Source organism: Oryzias latipes, chromosome 8 (genome assembly GCF_053564925.1).
Source record: "Oryzias latipes strain Hd-rR chromosome 8, Olatipes_Hd-rR_3.1".
Lineage (NCBI taxonomy): Eukaryota > Metazoa > Chordata > Actinopteri > Beloniformes > Adrianichthyidae > Oryzias > Oryzias latipes.
Genome location: NC_136244.1, coordinates 5968319 through 5989864, shown reverse-complemented (window position 1 = coordinate 5989864; position 21546 = coordinate 5968319). Strand labels below are relative to the sequence as shown.

The following is a 21546-nucleotide window of genomic DNA, read 5'->3' as shown; positions in this document are numbered from 1 at the left end:
CTTTAGTGGACAATATTTAAAGATGCTTCTGTAAAACATGTAAAGCTACGTTCACACCGCCCTTGGCAACGTACTTTCAATTAAAAGTCCCGGTAATTGTGCGTATATTTTGGGCTTCTGCATTCAAAACTCTCGCAACCACGTGTTGCTACGCAAGTTTCTATGACTGTTTTCAGGCTCAAAGTACTAAACTCATGGCCACTGAACACGTGTTGAAAGATAAACCAATCTGGGACTTTTTCATTCACTAAAGTACCAACCATTTCAAAAAATAATCATGGAGGAGAAATTAATCATTGGGGGTTTGTGCACGGCTGGGATTCTATGACACCAAGATTTTTATTTATAAGAATAGAGCTGGGAAAGAAAAAGCCCGGAGCAAGATTCCCAAGATTGGCAACGCTTTATCATTTCATACCAAGCCTCTTCCAAATGTAGATGGCGGACATACGTGAGAAAACGTTAGAAAAAGAAAAAGAAGAAGGCCTTTCCTTCTCATCCAGTGTGAACACTAAATGTGTAAATGTGTGTTCAAGAACGCATGTTTAGTACGTCAGATGTCTAGTTTGAACGTAGCATAACACTGAACTGTCACCTTCAAGGAGTTTTGAACTAAAACTAGGATTATTACATGGAGTTGGTTCTTTGGTGAGTTCCATCTTTGAGTCATGTGATGCAAAAAAAACAGTCTAAACCTAAATTATCCACTGAAGACATGCTTTGTCTCATACCACTCTTTCAGTTTAGCTCTTACTGGGTTAATCTGGCTGCTTTTGTTAAGCCTTTCTAATGCTCCAAGGACTGAACAACAGGCCAGAGCGGGTAAACAACTCATGGAGTTGAAAAATTACCTAAACCTCAAAAACAACTAATGTCCATTTTAAACAAAACCTGGTAAAAGCATTTTGAGCCAAATGATCCTGAAGTTGTCTGATAGTTCCCAATCCTTCCTCCAAGCAGCTTTGGTGTTACTCAACAGGGAATTTCAAAGGGATCTGGCTGCACAAACACAGGACCTCCTACAGTCCAGTTACAGCCAAGAAGAGCAGGACTGTGCACGCCCGAGCACCAAAGCAAGAAACATCACAGGAAAAAAGGAGTTTTTGTTAAATATTTCTCATGTAATCCAGGCAGGAATTTCTGAGCTGTTCTGCCTGAATGTCAGACTAAAGCATGATATCAGAGTCCTGGGAGATAAGAGGGAAACGAATATGCACAAATGGAGATTTATTGGCAGTAAGATGAACTCTGGTTGGCAGCGGGGAGCTCTGAGAGAGCGCAGCAGCTGTAAAAACAAAAGCAAGAGAGAAAAAAATGTGCACCCTGAAATAATCCTTTCTTTACAACCTATTCTAATGTGAGAACAAAACACAAAATTGCGCAAAAGTGGTCAAGATATTTTATGCCCACAGATAATTAGCATCTCCAAAAATAGATCCATTGTGAGGAGTTATTTGTTCCCTGCTCCACATTATCTCATTCATGCAGCGCAGAGCTATCCAGAGCGAGAAGCTGCAGGCAGATAAAACTGCATTCCCGCCACAGTGTGAGCAGGAGAACGCCTGAGGGCTTTGCTTGCTCTGGAATAGCCACTGGCAGGAAAGCTCTTATAGTGGGACCCCACCTTCTGCGTGGCACCAGCCTATTATTACATCACTGGAGCTTTTCCACATTTCAGTACTGGGGTTCTAAAGTCCTGCGCAGAGGCAGACACCTGCTAAACTTCTGCTCTCAGACTGGTGTGACAGCAAGCAGCAGCCTCATTATCAGCCAGCAGGGAAGCGCTGAAGTCACAGGGCACCGTCCTGCACGCTGGTGCCAGACACCGACTGACATATTGGACAATGAGGGGGGACCTGTAATTAGTGCCCTAAGCTCGTATTAATGCTGTAACAACGTGTTATTGTGTCTATCTGAGTGATGAAATGCGCCGCGGACGCATTTTGCGTCAGAACTCCAGAGCTGACGTGCGTCTGGAGATGATTATTGGGGTACCTTGAAGTCCACAGACTGCTGCGGGGTGTACTCCAGCGTCCACAGCGCCCTCACCAGGGAGGCCAGCTGCTCCGTCACCTCTCCACTGACGCGCCTGGGCTCCCCGCTCCTCACCACTCCGTTTATCCTGCTTTGACTCAGGTCCATCTTGTACCGCTCCAACCCCAAATACTCCGCCAGCAGGTCGGTGTTGCTCAGACACTGGACCACCGCGTTCATGAAGCAGGTGTTCCCGTGGTTTTTCAGCCCCAGCACGCCCGGGACTTTGTCTCCGTATTGGTAGAGTAGTTTTTCTCTGCCGGTGCACAGAGAAGAAGACGTGCTCGGGGGCTTTTTGGCCCCCTGAGAATCGTTTTTGATTATCCCTGAGCTGGCGCTAAGGGTGCAAGGTGCGCCATTTCGAAACCCCCCATCGTCGTCCTCCGCGTCCTGCGTGTCAGTGTCTCCAAAGTGCGTGAAAGTGCCCAAACTTTTGATGATTCTGTTCATCAGGCTGCCCACGGACTTGAGCGATTTCTTCCGAAAGAGCTTTCCAGGTTTCGCCTTCTTGTCTTTGCGCTTCTCCTCCTTTGCTTCATCTCTGACTTTGCTTTGTCTCTCCATGACAAGAACCTGAAATACGCAGGTCTCAGCGCAGGTGTTCCGCTTCTCTGCCGCTGCTGTTCCTTCTCCGGATCGAAGTGCGCAAAGGTGCCACCATCGCGGAGGCACAACAGCACGCTGTCAATCCAAGCCGACCTGACACCAAAGCCTCCTCATCCATCCTAGCACTTACTGAAGGCGTTCATTCTCCCTCCGATAGGGCTGTCACTCCCAGCACAACAGGGGCCGCGGCGGCGCGCTTCCACAGCAGCGCTCAACTTCGCCTGCAAAATGCCTCTGATTGTGCGAGTGCGCCTCCCACTTCCACACACGCAGCTAAGAGGCGCCCAAAGCCCAGACTCATCCACGCGCACACAGAGGGCTGTTGGATAAAAAACAAAACACGTTTTTTTGTCATTTTAACACGGATGTCAAACCAATCTGTGACGTTTTTTGGATCCAGTTCCAATTCTGATGATGATCATACCCAGGGGTCTGTAAGGCACCTTAACCCCCCCTTTTTTCTGGAAAGAAAATAAATGTTTTGCAGCATTAATTTAAATTTAACATTGATAAATTTATGGCTAAGACGCTCCTATTACAGCCAGATAAACTCTGAAAAAACAATTCCAGTTGAATCAACAGGCCTTGTTTTTCCTCCAGAATGAACACATTTTAAACTTTGAGCAAATTATTGGTAAAAAGTTTGAGTTGTTTATTATTAGGAAACATATAAAAAAATTATGTGCTGTAAAACAGTGTTCAGGTGATGTCCAAGGGGAAAAAATGTACTTGTATATACTTTAGAACTGGATCTTAAACTAAAAAAGTCATATTTACACTCAGGTTAAGATTGGGAAGAGCATGATGACACACAAAACTACATTTATGTAAAACAAAAGAAAACAACTTTTAAAGTAGAGAAGGAGTGCAGGGTATCTTCATTTTTAAAAGTGTCTTTCTCAAGAGTAAAAACCAAATTCATAGGCAGGGCAAAATTCTATCTTCTCTTTATTTTTCCTTTTTTTAATTAATGTCCAAATACCAAAGAGAAGGAGTGTTTTATTTTTCTAAAGGGTGAAACAAGACTTTGTGGCTCCCACTAAGTTTTGGTCAACAGGAAAGCGACCTGAATGGTTCTTTTAATGTTAAAGGCTGCAGACCCCTGAACTTACTTAACCCCTTCCCCACATGCACATTTGAAAAAGAAGAAAAGTGTTTTTTAATTTCAGTAAGGAACTACAGAAAGATCTGTCTGCAGGCTGCAGGTATCATAGTTTTGGTGGAAACCACATGGAAGTCCAAGAACGCATCCCTCAGTGGCTCTTTTTGTAGTAACACCACTTCTTTAACCAGGATAAAATAGGACAACAATCATCCGAAGTTCTATTCTTTGTCCCCTTTCTAACCCCGTCTTACACCTCTTCTCTGAGCTGAAACATGCAAGCTTTTGTGCCATTATGCTGATGGAACACAGCTCCACTTTATCCACAGGACGCCATGACGGCATCATCACACATCTCTGCCTGTCTCCGACATTTCTCCTTGGATGAGAGAAAAATATGTTCAGTTTAATCTCCTATTAAAGGATAGAAGTCCTGGTCTTTTCTGCTTCCCTATATACTTGAAAGCATCACCTTCTTCAACCCAGAAAAACTAGTTTTTGGAGTTTGTTGATTGTGCTTTCAATGTTAACCTAAATGAAAAAATTTTTTTTCACATACTGGGCATGCAGGAGCAGCAGTGGTCCCCAAACACAAGATATCAGTGCAGAATCAGTAGAAGTCTGAGCATTTATTGAAATGTGTTTTAATTCCAATCCTCTAAAGTGTAGTTTCCTCTCAAACTTGCACTGACTTGCAAAACCATTTGAAAGCAGCGGCTCCACAGCATCAGGAGGGTCAGACTTTTCTACGTTGATCTTATAACACCAACCCTCTACATTCATACGTCCATCTTCTCAGTCTCCTCAATCCCTTTTGTGTTTGCTGGAGCCTATCCCAGCTGGTGTGAGGCATAGGCAGGGTACAGCCTGGATGGGTAACCAGTCCAACGCAGCAAGCCTCTATAAAGTTCAACATGTTGCTGCAGATCTTCTTGTTAATCAGCTAAAAATGAAACGTGACCAGTTTCTTCCTGACCTACCAGCAAGAGCTGCAAAGTTCCACCTCACTGATTAGGAAAATACCACTTATTTTTGTTTTTGTAACCATTAAGCCATTCGTTTATAGAATGTGGCTTTTAAATATTTACTATTTTTGAATTTGAACAATTTTATATTTCTATTTTATTATTTGAATAACATTATTCAATAAACGTTTCTTTCAAAAATAAAACAATTCTTGTGCTAAATAAGATCTTCTTGTGCAGCAGATTATCAATTTGCAATTATACTTTGAGAAAAAGGCATCTGAACAGCAAATAGACATAAAATAGGAATATGAGCTTTAAATGTACTCTAATAATAAACCACTCTGACAATAGATCAAACCTTTTACGGTAAAGGTAATGCTCTCAGTGCTTCTTGATTTAGTGTAATGTCAGCAGTGTTCATTGGTCAAAATAAAAAACAGTTCAATTTTTGGTTTAAGTTTAAAAATCTAGACCTAATTGGCAAAATGTAATTAACTATCCCATAAGTTATTTAATTTGGTTTTTATTTAATTTGGTATTATTTTTCTTCAAAGCCAAAGAGTCACCATGTATAAACATTTTCCTGAATAACTAAAAAAATAAAAATCTTACTTTACGAGCTCATTTTGCAGCACCTTACCCAGTGTTTGGGGCAGATTGCAACAAGGGCCCTCCATGATTATCACCCCAATTCTAAAAAAGCTGGGATCCTCTTTCCTGGACCTGAGTGGGGGGGGGGGGGGGGGGGTCATCTCTGGCATAAATAAAAACAAACAAACAAACTGCAAATGACCAGGAATTAAGCCACAGTTTTAAAACTATAGATGATATTGAATCTAAAAAACTGAGAATTTCTTCATGAATCTTAAACTGAAAACAAACAAACAAATAAATAAATGACTGAATAAATAAATAGATGACTGAATAAATAAATAAATAAATAAATAAGGGGTCTGTTGTTTGTGAGTCAGTGAGAGTGACAGCAGCAGCCTTCAGAGAAAATTCATTAGCTAAGCCTTGGAAAGGCATTTATCACAGTTTACTGTTCTGGATTTTTACTCTCATTACCGAGCCATGACTTATTGGAGAGCTTATCTCTGTGCTCACTACACAGATATGTTTAATCACACGGGGGTGTCACTTATAATAAGCCTGAAAAGAGCAGATTTATTGTTGTGCTGAGCGAAAGCAATATGAGTGAGTCTCGTCATCGCTGCAGATGCAGCCTGAGGAGGAGGAAGGCAGGGCCAAGTTTCCACGAGAAGCGGCAGCCTTTGCTGTGCTCGCCTTCATTTAGTGCTGATGATAATGCAACATAAACGCTGTTATTTATTGAAAGCAGCAATCCCGCTCAGAGTTGAGCTTTCAGGAGCTGATCAGAGAGCAGCAGAGCCAAGTATATAAGAGAGGTCAGGTCACAATAAATGAAACTCCCCTCTCAAGCCAAACTCCTCTTTTTGCTGCAGTACCTCAGGCCAAACATGTTTCCTCAGTGCATGTGTCACCTTTACAGTCAAAACAAGCTGGACTCCAGACACTTTGATTAAACGTCTCCCTCCAAAGGGGATAAGCAGACTGCTTGTTGTGGTCTCTGTAATTCCAGATTGCCTTCAAGATCAACCTTCAACAACCTTTTGCTGCAGGTTTGCTTAGACGCTGTCAGCACAACAGAGATTTGTCAAGACCAGCAATACCCCGGATCAAAGCATTTTCACCGGTTTCCTCGAAGAAAGTGGATCACAGCAGCCAACTTTCTTCTTTTTTAAGCAGTGACCTGGGGCCGGCTCTGATCAGCTGCCCTCCGGTGCAGAGAAGTCTGCAGCCAAGCAATAATCTCCTCGGTCTGGCTGTTGTTTCCCCTTGTTTTGGCCTTCTGTTCCACTCTTTTATGTTATTTTTAGAGCCAGTAAGAAACGCTTTAATGAGCTAATTTCAAAAATTACGTTGTCTATGAATGCACAGCAGAGGCTGTTTTCCTCCTTTATCAATATTCAAACCTCAAACTACCAGTTTTTCCTAAAAAAAAAAAAAGTTAAACAATGGAAGAGATGCAAATGTCACTGTTTGATAAAAATATTTGCTGCACACTTTCTCTTCTTTGGAGAACCATCAACTGAGGAGAACAGCAGAGTTCTAGGAAAAATAATTTTCTTTCATGCCTCAAATGTCTACAGTTGATCGAATATCTCTTCTGCGTCTAGAACCTTTCCAGGCGGTGCATCAACCTTGTCCTAAAGACTGATGGCTGCTTATCTTAACACTGGGCAAACCACACTGCATCCAGAAAGCCCAAAGCATCCTAAAGGAGGCTTCTGACCCAGAATACCATCAGGACATAAATTCAATCAAATGAGATCATTCCATCAAAACAGATGGAATAGTTTTTATGCAGTATCTATTAAACACAAAAAAAAACAAAAGAAAAATAACTCCCATTTACGCCAGATTCTGTGGATTTTGGTGTTTCTTATGTGTTCTTTTGTCATTTTTATCATTGTGAAGGACATAAGCACCCCGTTCTGCTCCACGCATGGGGAGGGGAAGGGGGGCGCAGTTGCTCCATGCCAACAGTCCTGCCCACAACTCAGAGATGAATTTCTAATGGACTCCTGTTGCTCTGCAGAAACTTTGTCCTAGAGGACGATGCAGGTTTTTTGACTTTAGCTAAAAAAAGCATAGTCATAACAAAAAGACCACTGGGGATGATTCAAAGATGATTGGAGTGGGACAGGGAAGAGAAGATTTACCTTCTATTTTATTCTAACATGTTGAAAGCTTGGATGAGGCATTGACTCTAGAAAATGTTGTTGCACATGCAACATATCACAAGACAATAAACATTGGATTTCATCTGGAGTTTCCTTCTATGACATCATATTCCAGAATAGAAATGGTTTGGAGTTCACCAAGATTTTACCATTTTATATTCCACATTTAACCATTTTTACTCTGAATTTAAGAATTTTAACCCCTTTTGACAAAGTACTTGTATCCACTTGTCACTTGTCTGTAATTGCTCATCACTTTTAGACACATCACCTATGTAAAACACAGCTACCAAATGTTTAGATTTGTTTGATTTTTGTCATGTTTCTCACTTTCTCCTCCTGGTGCCCACAGACCAAAATGGTGGCCAAGGCCTTCACTTCCTGGTTAGGAGTTGGGCACAGGAAGTGGAAAGGATTTGGATTTCTTTGTATACCATTTAGTTGTAATGATTTGAGTTGTTTATTTATGTTTTCTTTGTTTACAGGACTTTAACTGCATGATTTACAAGACATTTCTATCTTTTGTTGCATATTTTCTTCATTGTCTGGTTAAAGTGGCTTCTTTCTTGGGCGTGGCCAGGAGTTCAGTGTGAGGGAGGATGAGCGTGGGTGAGCTGTAAATAAAAAATAAAAAAAACAGTTCCTGAACTTTAAGGTCATCTGCCTCCTATGTTGACCAGGCCACTCTAGTCACACCACATTGTGATACTCCTTTTGATACCTGTATTTATTTACAGCTTTACATTACTCATGCTTTGCTTTCATATGGATGTAAAATTAAGTTAACTCTGGATCTGAGGTGGTTTATTTAATATTTGCATCAATAGGCGTTAAGGGGTTTAAAACAGTTTTTGGCCCAGAAACGTTGGCAACATCACATTGATATTCAGTATTAATGTATGTAAATGACCCCTGCATACAGAGATTTCCACATATTCTCTTTTAAGAATTCAGACTTAGGACATTTTGTTTAAATCTTATCCTGGAACATCTGAATAACTCACAGAAACAATCACGGGTTATGCAAATCTATGCAGCACTTTACAATAAGGGTCCCTTTACTAAGGTTAGTAAATGCATATTAAAGCATTAACTTACTGTTTAGCCTGTCCTATGCAATTGGTTAGCATTTCTACATGCAATATGTTTGTAAAGCTTTAATAAATGCCTAGAGTTACTGAAACCTCAATCTTGCTTCAGTTCTAAGAGTCCCTGTCTAGACCTCATCTGTGTCACTGAAGTGATTCCAGTTAACCGATTTACCAGCCGGTTTGTCCTCCAGAGGGTTTCATTTCATTTTTAGTGGCATCTACTTGAGAAGTCTTTTAGTGTTCCAAACTTAATTTCACTGGGCCATTATTATCAAAATGAAGCTTTTTTTCAGTTCTGTAGATTTCTTTTTGTGAATGAAATGTGGTTCAATTAGCTCATGTCATCACGATGTCAAAGATTTTGATATACTTTGGGAACTTGTGATGTTTTTCCCAACCATACCTCCATCTTCAGAACCCACTGAGTCCCTTTTGGAGTGACTGGGTTGGAACCAACCCAACTGTGGGATGAAGGAGGGGTACGCCCTGAAAAGGTCGCCCGTCTGTTGCAGGGTCACACAATCGCACAAACACAGAGACACCAATCGACCCGTGAAGCATGATTTTGGACTGTGGGAGGACGCTGGACTTCCCGGAGAAAACCCAGGACAACAGAGATCCCAGCTGGGATTCAAACAATAACTTTCTTGTTGTGAAACGACAGCTTTGACCACTAGACCACCGTGGAGTCCTATGACGTTTAATCATGTGTACAGTTTTTTTCATGTGTCCGATGTGCAAAAGCAGAATAGATATGGTCTGAATGCGGCATCATCCTGATATTTGTGCCCCCCTTTTCTGTCCTCTTCTGGGGGCCAGGTCGACACTTCTGATGTTCTTCACAAAATGCCAGCATGAAATAATTAAGCAGCGAGCCCCCAGGAGGAAATCAATAAATCCTAATGTGGTCGAGTTTATAGTGCTGACTAAATACAGTGCTCTGGAAGTTTTTCAAGGTCTGACAAAGATGGTTTCCTTCATCAGCGAGCGAAGCTGGATTCAGCAAACACAGCGGGTGGTGAGTGGGTGAGTCCTGGCTTCCATCAGGTCCCAGATTATGTGGGCCCCACCTGAGAACTGGCAGTTCCACATTCCTCGTGAGCGTCTTTCATCTCAATGCCTTTGGCAGAGGCTTTTTTTTTGTTGTTGCTTTCTCATGGCTCCAGAAGCTGGTGAGTCGCTGGCCAGATCCACCGCACGCGCACCTGGACGGAGAAGAGACGGCCATCGGCTCAACAGCACACATGAGACGACTGACACAGCACTCTCTCCAGAGAGACGGGGAGCCAGGCTGCAGAGCTATTTCTATTCATGCCCTATTTCATCCACCACCAGTCCTATTTTCACTTGTTCTGGTCTGTTATAAGGCGCAGCAAAAAAGCAGTCATGGAGGCTCATGTCTTTCCACACACCAGCCTGAGCACCAATCATAGTATTTTCTATTAATCCAAATTTCATGGTAATTCTCCTCTATTATTTTTCTGCTTTTCAACAAATTCGTCCAAATTATTTTAAGAGAAATGAATAATTGACATTTCTCCAGCTGGAGACCCATTGTTACTTTACAGAGGACTCACTCAGCGTTGTTTTTATGTCAGCAAATTTTTAACATTTGCTTAATATCTTTGTACTAAATTTAGCTGTAAAAATCCTACTATCTTTCCTGGTTAGGGTAAAAAAAAGACAGGAAATTCTGAGAACTTCATGCAGAAAAACAGTTCAATAAATTAATATTTACATTTTTTTTACCCACAAGGTAATTATGAGTAAAATCAAGATTCCTACCTGAAGAAAAGACAAAGCCAACTTCAGATTTCTTTTGTTATGTCGCCCTCTGCTGGTGAGATGAAACCCTCACACGCTCAAGAAAATGGAACAGAACCTTTTGTAAGTATTTTGTCAAACAGCTGACTACAACAGACCACCAGATATTCTGCAGCGTCATTCCACCTGGCTCACTCCACTCACACCTGCAGTACAAAAGACAAAGCAGCAAAAGGCTCACATTGCACAGAGATACTCTGCTCAAGGCGGCTGAAGTCTTCATTTCAATTGCTGGAAGGAATCTGGGTTCTGACCATAATTCTTTCACTGAATTTCTTGAATATTCTACAGTTACAGCTTTAAAATAAAATTTAATTCTTCAATAAAAAGGGTAAATGTTAAGAATATTAACAGGAACAACAAGAGAGAGCATTTTAAAGCCCGGCCTTACTAGGATTGAGATTTCTGACGCATTCAGTTCTGCAGAAGATTGAGTCCGCTGATGACTGATGGTTACAGAACACACAAAGATGGACAAAAAACAAAAAAAAATGTGTTTAACAATTCATTTTGATTTCCGGAAATGACTTAAAAAAAGTTTAATTTTTTACTTTTTTAAATCATTTCTTTATTCATTTGTGGAATTTTAACTGATTTCCAAAACGTAATGATATTTACTTATTATTTGTTTGCTTTTTTAATTTTCGCTATGATCTTTATGGAGACTTTATGCTGACTGATTTGTTGATGAGATTTCCAATTCAGGCCCATCGTAGACGACCCTTTAACACCTATAATGTCAAAAGATTCCACTGACATTGAAATTGTGCAAATTTGTTTTTCGATAATAAATCCGTCTAATGGAAAGACGACAATTTTGAAAACACTCACATTCATCGAAAATACGTTTTTGCGCTTGAAGGAGGTGGTTTTTGAGGCATTTCAAACTGGACATATTTCACAAAACTGCAATGGAAACGCTTTTTTCTAATTAAATGAGTGACATAAACAACGGGTAGGAAAAAAGTGATCATTACACTAGGTCCTAAAGATGTTCTGTCTGATCACATAGTCTCTCTGGATGGCATAAATATGGCCTCCAATTCCACATGTTTGGAATCTCATTTGTTTGCTTTAGGATTTATTAATGTTTTATTTATTGATTGGTGGTTTGCAGGATCTCTGCAGCCCGTTGATGAAGTTGCCGGTAACCCTGCAGCTGCCCACTTCAATCCTTTCTTCCTCCACAAAAGACAAGATTTCTAAGTCTGTGTGACGCTTCCTTCTGAGGAGGCGCACTTTTCTGGCATTTTCAACGTTCTAATGCTAATGTAACAGACAAGTCTCATCTTTGTTGTTTTATGTTGAAACCAGTCGTTTCATCTGGAGGAGGGGGCATCTGCGCATGACAGGTTCATGACATATTGAGACAAATGGACTTCTGGGTGTGTGAAGAAAAGGAAAATACAGTTACGCTCCTCTTCACCCAAATGTGTCTCTGAGCCCCTTATTTTATGAAACTCCGCTTTACCAACACCAAACCCCGGAAAAGCGGCAACACTAACAATAATCTGATTTTGAGTCACCAGAAGGTTCAGAATTTCTTTGTTTTTGAAACCTAATCCGGAAATAAAGCTTCACAAAATGCTCCACATCTTTCATCTTCAAGCAAGGCTCCGCTAAACAAACATCTTTGGTGTTTTTTCCTCGTTAATCTACGACTTTTTTTTCTCGTAAATTTACAAGTTTTGCTTGTAACCTTTTACAAGAAAAAAATCTTTCTTACATAGAAAAGTTATTGCCTCATACTGTGATGTCATCTGTTGATCAAAGGCCATGACATCAATGTGATGGCCATGACCATGACCTGAAACAGGCCATGGCCTGAAACAGTTTTCTTCCAACATCTCTTCCAGAGATGATCCTCGGCTGAGAGTCTCCTTCATGTTCCACTTTCCTGCAGAGAGAGCAGATCCATAGCAGCTTCAGAATTATGTTTTTTTTTCTTCCAAAGACCCACAAAGGCTCTTTTAGGAGCAACCCACAAAACCTTTAAGAGCTTGAATTTCTCATTTTCTCTGTTTCTAGTCCTAACTTTTAAGGTACTACATTGGTATAGATAAGGAAATGGATTAAAACCGGCTAACTAGAACATTTGCAATGAAGCAGAACTGCTTTCTTCCATTGCCTCAAACTTAAAACCCTTTAACATTGGAGCTTTAGCTCCAGTGTTGACAGTCTTTCTCTACTACAACTTTTCAACCCTTAACGCAATTAACAGAATTCCAGCGGATTCTGAAGCAAAGAAAAACAGCTTTGCAATGATATGCAGCACTGCACAGTCGTGAAGTGTTTATATAATCAACGTTCATCAAAAAGCCTTTGTTATTTAGGTCTCCCTGTAGCTGCATATCCATTACACATATGCTCAAAATGTAACCAAATTTTAGGAATGTCAAGAGAAAACACAATTTTGCATTTTTACTGCTTTCATTAAATCATAATTATGCGAAGAAACACCAACCAACTTTCACAAGAGGTCTTTCACAGAGCACCCCACACAAATTGAAGATGCCCATGCCCCTCAAGAAGCGCATCACACAAACTCCGGATAATCATGCGCCACTTTCATGTCTTAAGAATGCTGCGTCTTGGATTTGTGTGGGGTGCTGTTAAAGCTAACCGCTTTCTGTAGATTCTCCTTCTAGGGATTAATGCTTCTTTGGAAATAGAAGTTCCATTTTGGGTAGGGGGATGTTACGGCTGTGGCCGTTTTTGGTTTATGTTTGTTCTTGGGAGCATGAAGGAGTGGCTCCCATTGGACCCAAACTGATGGAGGCCCCCTTAAAAAGCATCATGTGGACCCCCAGACCACGAAAAGGAAGATTTTGTCATGATTTCAAGGCTGAGCAAACCCAGATGCTGGAACCCAGAAAGAGGACCGGGACGTGGCAGATAAGAAGGATTTATTATTTTCTTCGAGGATGGCAAAGAGAGTTGGCGAGAGGTGATCCGGTTAGTGATAAGCTGTGGCACGGCTGGAGGTACGAACGCGGCAGTCCTCTGGTTCTTCCTGACAGCAGGCAGTGGAGTCCGCTCTGACGTCACTCTTGAGCAGGATTCCTGGGACAAGGAGACAAGATTTAGAGCCAGAACTAGAAACTAGACAAGATGTGCTAGAGCTAAACGAGACCAGGCTAGTCACCATAAGGGGCAACGATCTGGCGTTGATTTGTGGCGTTGGGTCTCCTTTTAAGCAGCAGAGGTTGATGAGTGGAGTGACGGCAGCTAGAGAGTAATCAGGAGCAGGGTGGAGCCAAGCTGGAGGGGGAGGAGTCTGACAGAGGCACCATGACAGATTTCCTGGAACATGTCTCCACTGCAGCTTGGTACTCTTCTCCACCTGTTTTGTTGTTTGTTGCATTGTGTGCTTTTTTTAGTTTGTGTGGTTTTTGTGTTCAATGCACTGTGTAGTCTTTTTTTTTGTAGTGATGTTTTAATGAAGTTTTAGGGGTGAACTGCCATTTTCTTTTGCACATGTTTTCTCCTGTTTATGTTAGGGAAGCAGTTAGGGAATATGCGATATGCGACATTGGTGATTAATATTGTGATAATGATATAATTTGCGGTATATAAACAAATATAAAAACAACCAAAAACATCTTTCCCCTTTTCATTGCAACAGTTTAAAAATTATGCTCCAAATGACCCTCGTCAACATAGGAGGCGAACGTACAACATAATAGGGCTCCACATGATTGGTCAACACCGTGAAGGGATCCATCCGCTTGGTCAATTGCATAAAGGGATTTATTTGATCTGTTAAATGTTTCAAGTTGTCATAAGATTGTTTTAGCACATTTAAGATAACCATTTATTGCAATTTTTGCTGTCTTTTGCGATATGCATCTTGCACAGCTTGATATTGCGACAACGATATATTTGTGCTATATTTGTGCAGGCCTATAAATAACCCCTTGATAATGAAACCTGTCAGTGAGTTGACCTGTTCTCTAGCGCCAGCATCAGGCCAAACTTTTAAATTAGAATGAACGTATCTTAAATTTTTTTAATACAAATCTCAAATTTACTAACAACACTAATGACCACAAGAGTATGTACCCTATTGGTTTTGGTGATGATATGACCTTTGCTGTAGTGCCACCATCAAGTCAGACTTTCCGTTTTAGAGTGTATCTTGAAAATCTTTCATCCGAATCTTTTCTAATTTGGGGTGCAGATTCATGATTCCCACAGAATGAAGCATATTGGCTGATTTATTTTATATTATTATATTTTATTTATATGGCGCCTTTCTGGACACTCAAGGTCGCTTCACAGTACAAATGTATGTAAAACCATGAAAATACAACAATAAAAGTCCAAAGCACAAAATAAGTTAACAGTTAAAAACAGCAATTTAAATATTATGAGCTGAATGCATGACGAAAAAGGCGAGTTGGCTGATGTTGGTGAACCACACTTTCCTCTTATTTATTTAACATTTTTTTTATTTATTGAACACATTTATTTACATGTTTTTATCTCCTTTTTTGTAACATATTTGTGGTTAGTCACTATAAAATCTCAATCACCTCTCCTCTTTTGTTATCCGGGCTTGGGACCGGCAGGTGTGAGTACGGTAGGTCAATCAGACACACACCTTCATGCCCATGGTGCTGGAAAGTTCTTCCACTGGGGTCAAATTGACCCCATTGGAACACCAATGCATGCAATATGTGTTCAGCACATTGGAAGAATTTCATCATGATCATTTTATGGTTAATTAGTTGTCCCCATCAAATTAGGAAAAGGCATGAAGCAAAAACAAAAAAGTCAACTATACTTTTTTGAATGATAAACATTGAATGGGGTCAAATTGACCCCAAGGATAATAGGAGGGTTCAGTCTCCATAAAAAAAAAAGCTTTCTGCAGAGAAGCATTAATGAAACTTTCCTTTAGAACTGAATGTTGCCTAAATGTTTGAAGGCCTGAAAGCCACAACAAATCAGTATGTGAGAGGTGAAGTGTAAACTTTTGCTGCGGTGAGCCCTGAAAGGAAATGCAAAAAGATACGCCGAAAGGAGGGCAACCATAAATAAATAAACAAACAATAAAATAAAATAAAATAAATAAACAAATGAATGAATTGATGAACTAAAAATCCAGTGTGAGTCCTTCAGCAAGACCCTTTATGCTGTTGCCTATCTGGGTCATGCTGAAATGTGAAAATACCGGCATGAAAACTCTCCACCAAACCACCTGTGCAAATCAGTGAAAGCTGATTCGCTGTGGTGACCCCTAACAGGATGTGCCGAAAGGTGAACCACAACATGTATTGTTGGGCTACACACTAGCTCAGTCCACTTGAGGGACATTTTTAGTCCTGGTAGAGCACAGAGAGACAGTTCCTGTGCCTGCACCATTTTGCACATGTTGCATTCCTGCTGACCACTCCACTCGAATGAAAATTGTGTTTTTTTTACATGATCTTGTGGCATTTTTCTGATGCTGGGGGAAAAATATGAAGAAAACTTAGCTTAAAGTTGCATTTTTGAGTTTTCTTTAGCAAAAATATTGTATATTAGGAGCAGAGGAAAAAATCCAGCTAGAAGGAAATCATATTTGTGGTGTGGAAAACATTCTTGGTGAATGTTCCGCTCCAGTATAATGCATCCACTTGCAGACAAATGAACGTATTTGTTGCTACAATTCACACAGGCTCAAACTGGACAGTAGAAGATTGGAAAACGTCTGTTCTGTTGAGTCTCCATTTCATCTGCAACATTCAGAAGGTAGAGTCAGAATTTGGTATTAACAATATGAAATCATAGAGCCATCTAGCCTTGTATCAACGGTTCAAGTTGGTGGTGGTAGTGTAATGGTGTGGGGGATATTTTCTTGGCACACTTTGAGCCCCTTAGCAGCAATTGAGGGTAGCTCCATCACCACAGCCTACATTAGTATTGTTGCTGACCATGTCCATCCTTTTATGAACCCAGTGCACCCATCTTCTGATGACTACTTCAGCAGGACAAAGCGCCATGTCATAAAGATGGAATCAGCTCTCAAATCATGACAATAAGTTCACTGGACTCAAACGGTCTCTCCAGTCACCAGATCTCAACCAAATAGAGAACCGTCAGGATGTGGTGGAACAGGAGATCAGCATTATGGATGTAGAGACGACAAATGTGCAGCAACTGTGTGATGCTGTCATTACAATATGGTCCAAACTCTGAGGAATGTTTCCATATTGGTAAATGGTAAATAGCGTATACTTGTACAGCGCTTTTCGACCTTCCTAGAAGGCCCAAAGCGCTTTCCAGTCACACACACATTCACACACTGGTGGCGGCTCCACTGATGAACACTGGCGCCAACCTTCCACAAGAGGCAAGTTGGGGTTCAGTGTCTTGCCCAAGGATACTTTGATACATGGCGGGAAACGAACCAGCAATCTTCCGATCAGAGGTCGACCGCTCTACCAATGCACCACGGCCAGCACCACTACCTTGTTGAATCTATGCTACCAGGGATTGAGGCAGTTCTGAAGGCAAAAGGAGGTCCAACCCGGTTCTAGCAAGGTGGACCTAATAAAGTGTCTGGTAAGTGTTGATGCTAATTTCAGTCAAAGATTTAATGACAAGTTATTATGAAGAACATTAAAGACAAATGTGTCAGCAAGCAGACTGAGGATAGTTAAATGTTTACAAGACTAAAACATTTTCCAAAGATCACTTTTCTCCTAATTACCAAAAAATGAAGCTGTGTGATTTCTAAACTCTAATCTGAACTTCCTGAATTCCAGCAGCAGGGGACGACGATGTCAGCAGGACTGTCAGTACGGTTTCAAATGGATCCTGAGAATCTGCACATCTCAAAGGAGAGAACAATAATTTGACAAAACGTGATTAACCCTTACTGTCTTTTGTTCACAGTGTCAAGGAGGGGCAGGTGAGGCTGAAGAAGCAGATGTTATCCGCTGTTTCCATGCCAACAGAGCACTACCAATTCATACTTGTTTTAGTTCTTTCTTAAAATTTGAAAAATGAAATCTAGGTTTTTACGATGCTGTTATATGATTAATGTACAAAGAAAAAATGGATTGTGTCGAGAAAACAACTTCTTTGGTTGAAACAGGAAGCAGAAATGCTTTTATGAACAGAATTGGAGTACAGTACAAGACAAAAGATGACTGTAATCAAAGAAAAATGTCCTAAATTTTGGAATACTTGAAAAAAATGTGTCCAAACATGTCTTAATAAAACATGTAAAATGTTAAAATGGTTAAAAAGTTGCAAAGTAAATGGTAAAATGTGCTAAAAGTGCCTCATAATATGTTTAAAATGCTGAAATAAATGATGAATTATAGCTAATTTTTCTTTCATTTTTGAGTAATTTTGAATAAAAAAGCCAAATAAATAAACAAAATAACCATAGAGGGGGTAAAATATACTTGAAATGGTTTTTAAACATTTACGTTGCCAAGAAAAAGGATTGATTCTGATTAATTCATATGAAAATTGATATCACCACCAGATTATTAAACTACTTCCAGATTATTTGACTAGTCTTTAAAGCAGAAAGAAAGCTAAAGATCTTTTAGCTTTCAAATTGCACAGTTTTTGAAAGAGTTGAGTTTTGTCAAAACCTAAAAAGTAGTCAACATAAAAGTGTACATACTTCTTCTTTTTTTTAATATAAATTGATGTTTAAAAAAAAACCTTGAAGTATTTGGAAGATGTGGAAAAAAAGAATAAAAGAAGAATATTAGATGTGAACGAATGAAAAAAAAACATGATCTCATTTGAGTGAATGTTTTCACACAACACAGACAAAAGGAATTCACGTCATTGAATTATAACAGAAGCTGGTGTGATTGTAGTGTATTTCAGTCAGAAACAGAGCCTTCACTTCTTCTTTTATGTTTTGCATATTGTGTTGTGAATCATTACCCCCCGACACTTTGACAAAAGCGAAGTTCATGGTGGGGCAGGCGCAGCTCAGAGCTGCTCAGCCCAAAGGTCTTTATTGGGGTCACGTTCAGCTGAGCGGACCACCCAGCTGTGTGGGTGCAGATCCATTCATGTGCGCACAAGACAAATGAAAAAGCAATACTCATAATTCTTTTTTAGATGTAAATGACCTCTGGGGGCTCCAGGCAAAAAGCACTTTCAGTGTGCAGCTGGGGGGCTTCAAGGCAGCGTGAAATATGACCAAATTTGAAAGCAAAAGAACTGCATGCGTGGTATGTTCATGTCAGAGGGAAGAGTGACCAAAAACACTGTACGTCTTTATGCACATGGACTGAAAAGTGCATTTGTTTCCGTTGACTTTTGTGTTCCTGTTCAGTCCTGTAGGGGGCAGTGTTTGTCAGAGAACCAAGCCCTCTCAACGGTTCCAATCAAGAGCTTTTACTGCAAGTTGGCCTTAAAGTTGAGCACATTTTGGTAAGTATTTTAATGTTTTTGTTACCAAAATATTCGGATATGAAAGACCATATTTTATTAATGCTGCAGGTAAATTTTTTAAAGAACAGAAAAATGATTTTGGAGGAAATAAATGTGGTTTTAGTCACAAATTAGCTAGGTGATAAGACTATTTTTAACACATTACTAAACAAAATAGCAGAATCGCATTGTGCTGAGGTTTTTCACTGTCATTTCAAAGGAATAAAAGCTTTGACAAAACCACAAAAACATTAAAAAAGGGAAAAAACACAGTATTTGTATAAATGTTTGGAATTCACACTTTTGTGCTGATTTGTGTTAAACCTGGCAGCATGTCAGTGTTTCTGAGGTCCTAGGGTCCTAAGACTCTAGATGGTTTCTGCCCAAAGTGGGTAAGCTATCAGAGCTTCACCTTATTTTTTTAAAAATTGAACAAATCAGGAACAAAATTTGTTGTAGACAATACCTTTTATGTACATAGAAATTGCTTTGAAAAAGCACAATCAAATCTTAATAATGGAATAAAAAATAGAAGTAACATATCTAGTTTTCATTTTTTCAGTGATGTTCCTGTAGGCAGAGCAGGAAACAGGCTGGTGTTCATGATGCCCTTTTGTTCCAACAGGGATTTCTGCATAATTGTAAATATAATGATAATAAAACAATCCTGTTTTGTTTAAATTATGTCTAAATGTTAGTCAGTTGAGCTGTTGAAACAAATGGAGGAAATCCAATACAATACCTCAGAGCTATAAATATTTCTAATAGTATTACATTTCTAAGAACTAATGGAAATACTGACAAACACTCAGAGATAAACAGTTTTGATTCTTTCCAGGATTAGAGTCCAGTTTCTTTCAGGACGTTTAATCTCACTGAACGATGGTTTCATGAATTCTCTTGAAACATAAAACATGAAAAAATAAAACCAGCCTTTTAAAAATGATGTTTGACTTGATCTAGATCTGCAAAAAAAAAAAAATCCACTAAAACATATTTCCAGCATGATCTGCTGTAGAGATGATTATTTAAGCCTTTGATATTTCAGAAGTTAAGTGTGAATATGGGAAATTGACCCTAAAACTTGAAGCCTTTTCCTCCTTATGAACACACTGATAATATAATTACAGGTCTACTTTATCAAATTCAAATAACTAGTTATGGTATTTCTTACACAACGTTTCAAGAATTATTAAATTTTGCAATAAAAAGATTTTCAAGCATTTTTAACAGGGCTAAGCAAATATTAGATTTCAGTGAAAGGTTCCCTTGTTTTAGCTGAAAACGTAACCAAAAGGCTTTTCTTTGTCACAAAACATATATATTTTTCCTATTTTTTTTATGAAACTTTTGAACAATAAATATTTTAAAATCTTTATTAGTTACAAAAAATCCCCAAACTATTGCCGTATTTTGCAACAGTGAGTGTTTCACAATGATAGTTTGCTTTGCATCCATTTTTTCGTTCTCACCTAGAATTTTTTCCTCTTTCAGAAAAAAATTGACATTAAATTATAAATAGTATATGTTAAGTTGTAAGTAAAAATGTCAGAGAGAGGCTTTGCATTTGACAAAATAACAGGGTAAATGTAAATGTTCCTTTTTAAAAAAAAAAAATTTAATCAAGTTAAATAATTGGTAATTGGAAGATGTTAAGTTTTTTAAATGTTTGGATTAAGGGATCATCTGATATAAGAGATAAAAATCAATAAATAATTTGATTTCTCATCAAAAACAAACAGATGAGGATTTTTTGTGTTTAGATTGGTTTTCTCTTTTCTGTAACTCTGTGGATATCAAACTCCCAAATAGAAATAGCTCCAAAAGAAAACAAATATATAAACATTTTCATGCGTTTTCATTTTAATTTTCATCTTGCCAAGATTAAAACTTAGAGGTTAGTTTTTTCTAAAACATGTTGGTGTTTGTAAAAAAAAAAAGTGTTCGGCTGATATATTCTGGTTATACTGTTTAGCTTACATGGAGAGGAGAACCTCATTCCTCAGTCTCTGAAGTTAACCTTTTTTCACATGATAATAAGAAATAGTAAAAAAAGAAAAGAAAAAAGGTCATGAAAAGAGTCATCAAGGCACACGAAACATTTCATCAATGATTAGTTGCAGAAGCAGCAGCAGCAGCTCTGTGTGGCCAAACTCTAAAATAATAACTGTCTATGTTGGTGAAGACCGGACCCACCGCAAGCCACAACCCCCAAAGACCGGGTAATTACGAGCTGCTATCTCGCTAAGTAGGACTTTCGCTCCAAACCAAAGCGGCGATGACATGATTAGTGTTTAGCAGCGCATCTTAGCCAGTTTAATGGAGATGATGACAGCTGCATGGGGTCAGAGGGGACGGGGTAGTTCCTCAGTGATCATTTCCTAAACCATGATCCATCTGCATTTCTACTTTATAAATGTGAACTTGTCATTTAGAGTGAGAAATAAATATAAAAAAACAGCTAAAAAAAATACATGAAATCTAGGAGGTGAAGGCTGAAAACATTGTCTTCCTAAAACTTTTATTTCCTTTAGAAATATTAAAGAGAACTTTATACTCCATTGAACTTGAACATTCACAGAGACGTTTTATATCATTCACTCTTAATGTGCAGCAGGGCCTTCATCCATTCAGGTGCTGTCACAGTGTGAGCTCTGGCTCTCTCCACACCCTGCAGGTGCTGGTTTTAGTGTGGGTTTTAGTGCTGGTGGGATCTGTAGGGGAGATCGCTGGAAAAGGAGGTCCTGGCAGGGTGAGTC

The 21546-nt window shown here is 39.4% G+C and overlaps 1 protein-coding gene and 1 long non-coding RNA gene across 3 annotated transcripts in view; both read right to left on the bottom strand.

Moving 5' to 3' along the window:
* The window catches only part of usp43b (ubiquitin specific peptidase 43b), a 100125-nt gene extending 97227 nt beyond the window's left edge, over positions 1-2898 (bottom strand). The window contains exon 1 of the mRNA XM_011478550.4: positions 1996-2898. Coding sequence (XP_011476852.1) covers positions 1996-2598 — 603 coding nt within the window. The 5' untranslated portion in view covers positions 2599-2898. The remainder of the gene's footprint in view (positions 1-1995) is intronic.
* A 6358-nt stretch (positions 2899-9256) lies between these two features.
* Positions 9257-15777, bottom strand: LOC144994128 (uncharacterized). 2 transcript variants are annotated; one of them, XR_013657549.1, is made up of 5 exons: positions 13249-15777; positions 12120-12290; positions 10785-10839; positions 10355-10539; positions 9257-9774 (listed from the first exon to the last, which is right to left on the bottom strand). It is a non-coding gene; the product is annotated as an uncharacterized LOC144994128 (long non-coding RNA). The 2 variants fall into 2 exon arrangements; XR_013657550.1 differs by having other exon boundaries at positions 13386-15777.
* Between the last annotated feature and the right edge of the window lie 5769 nt (positions 15778-21546).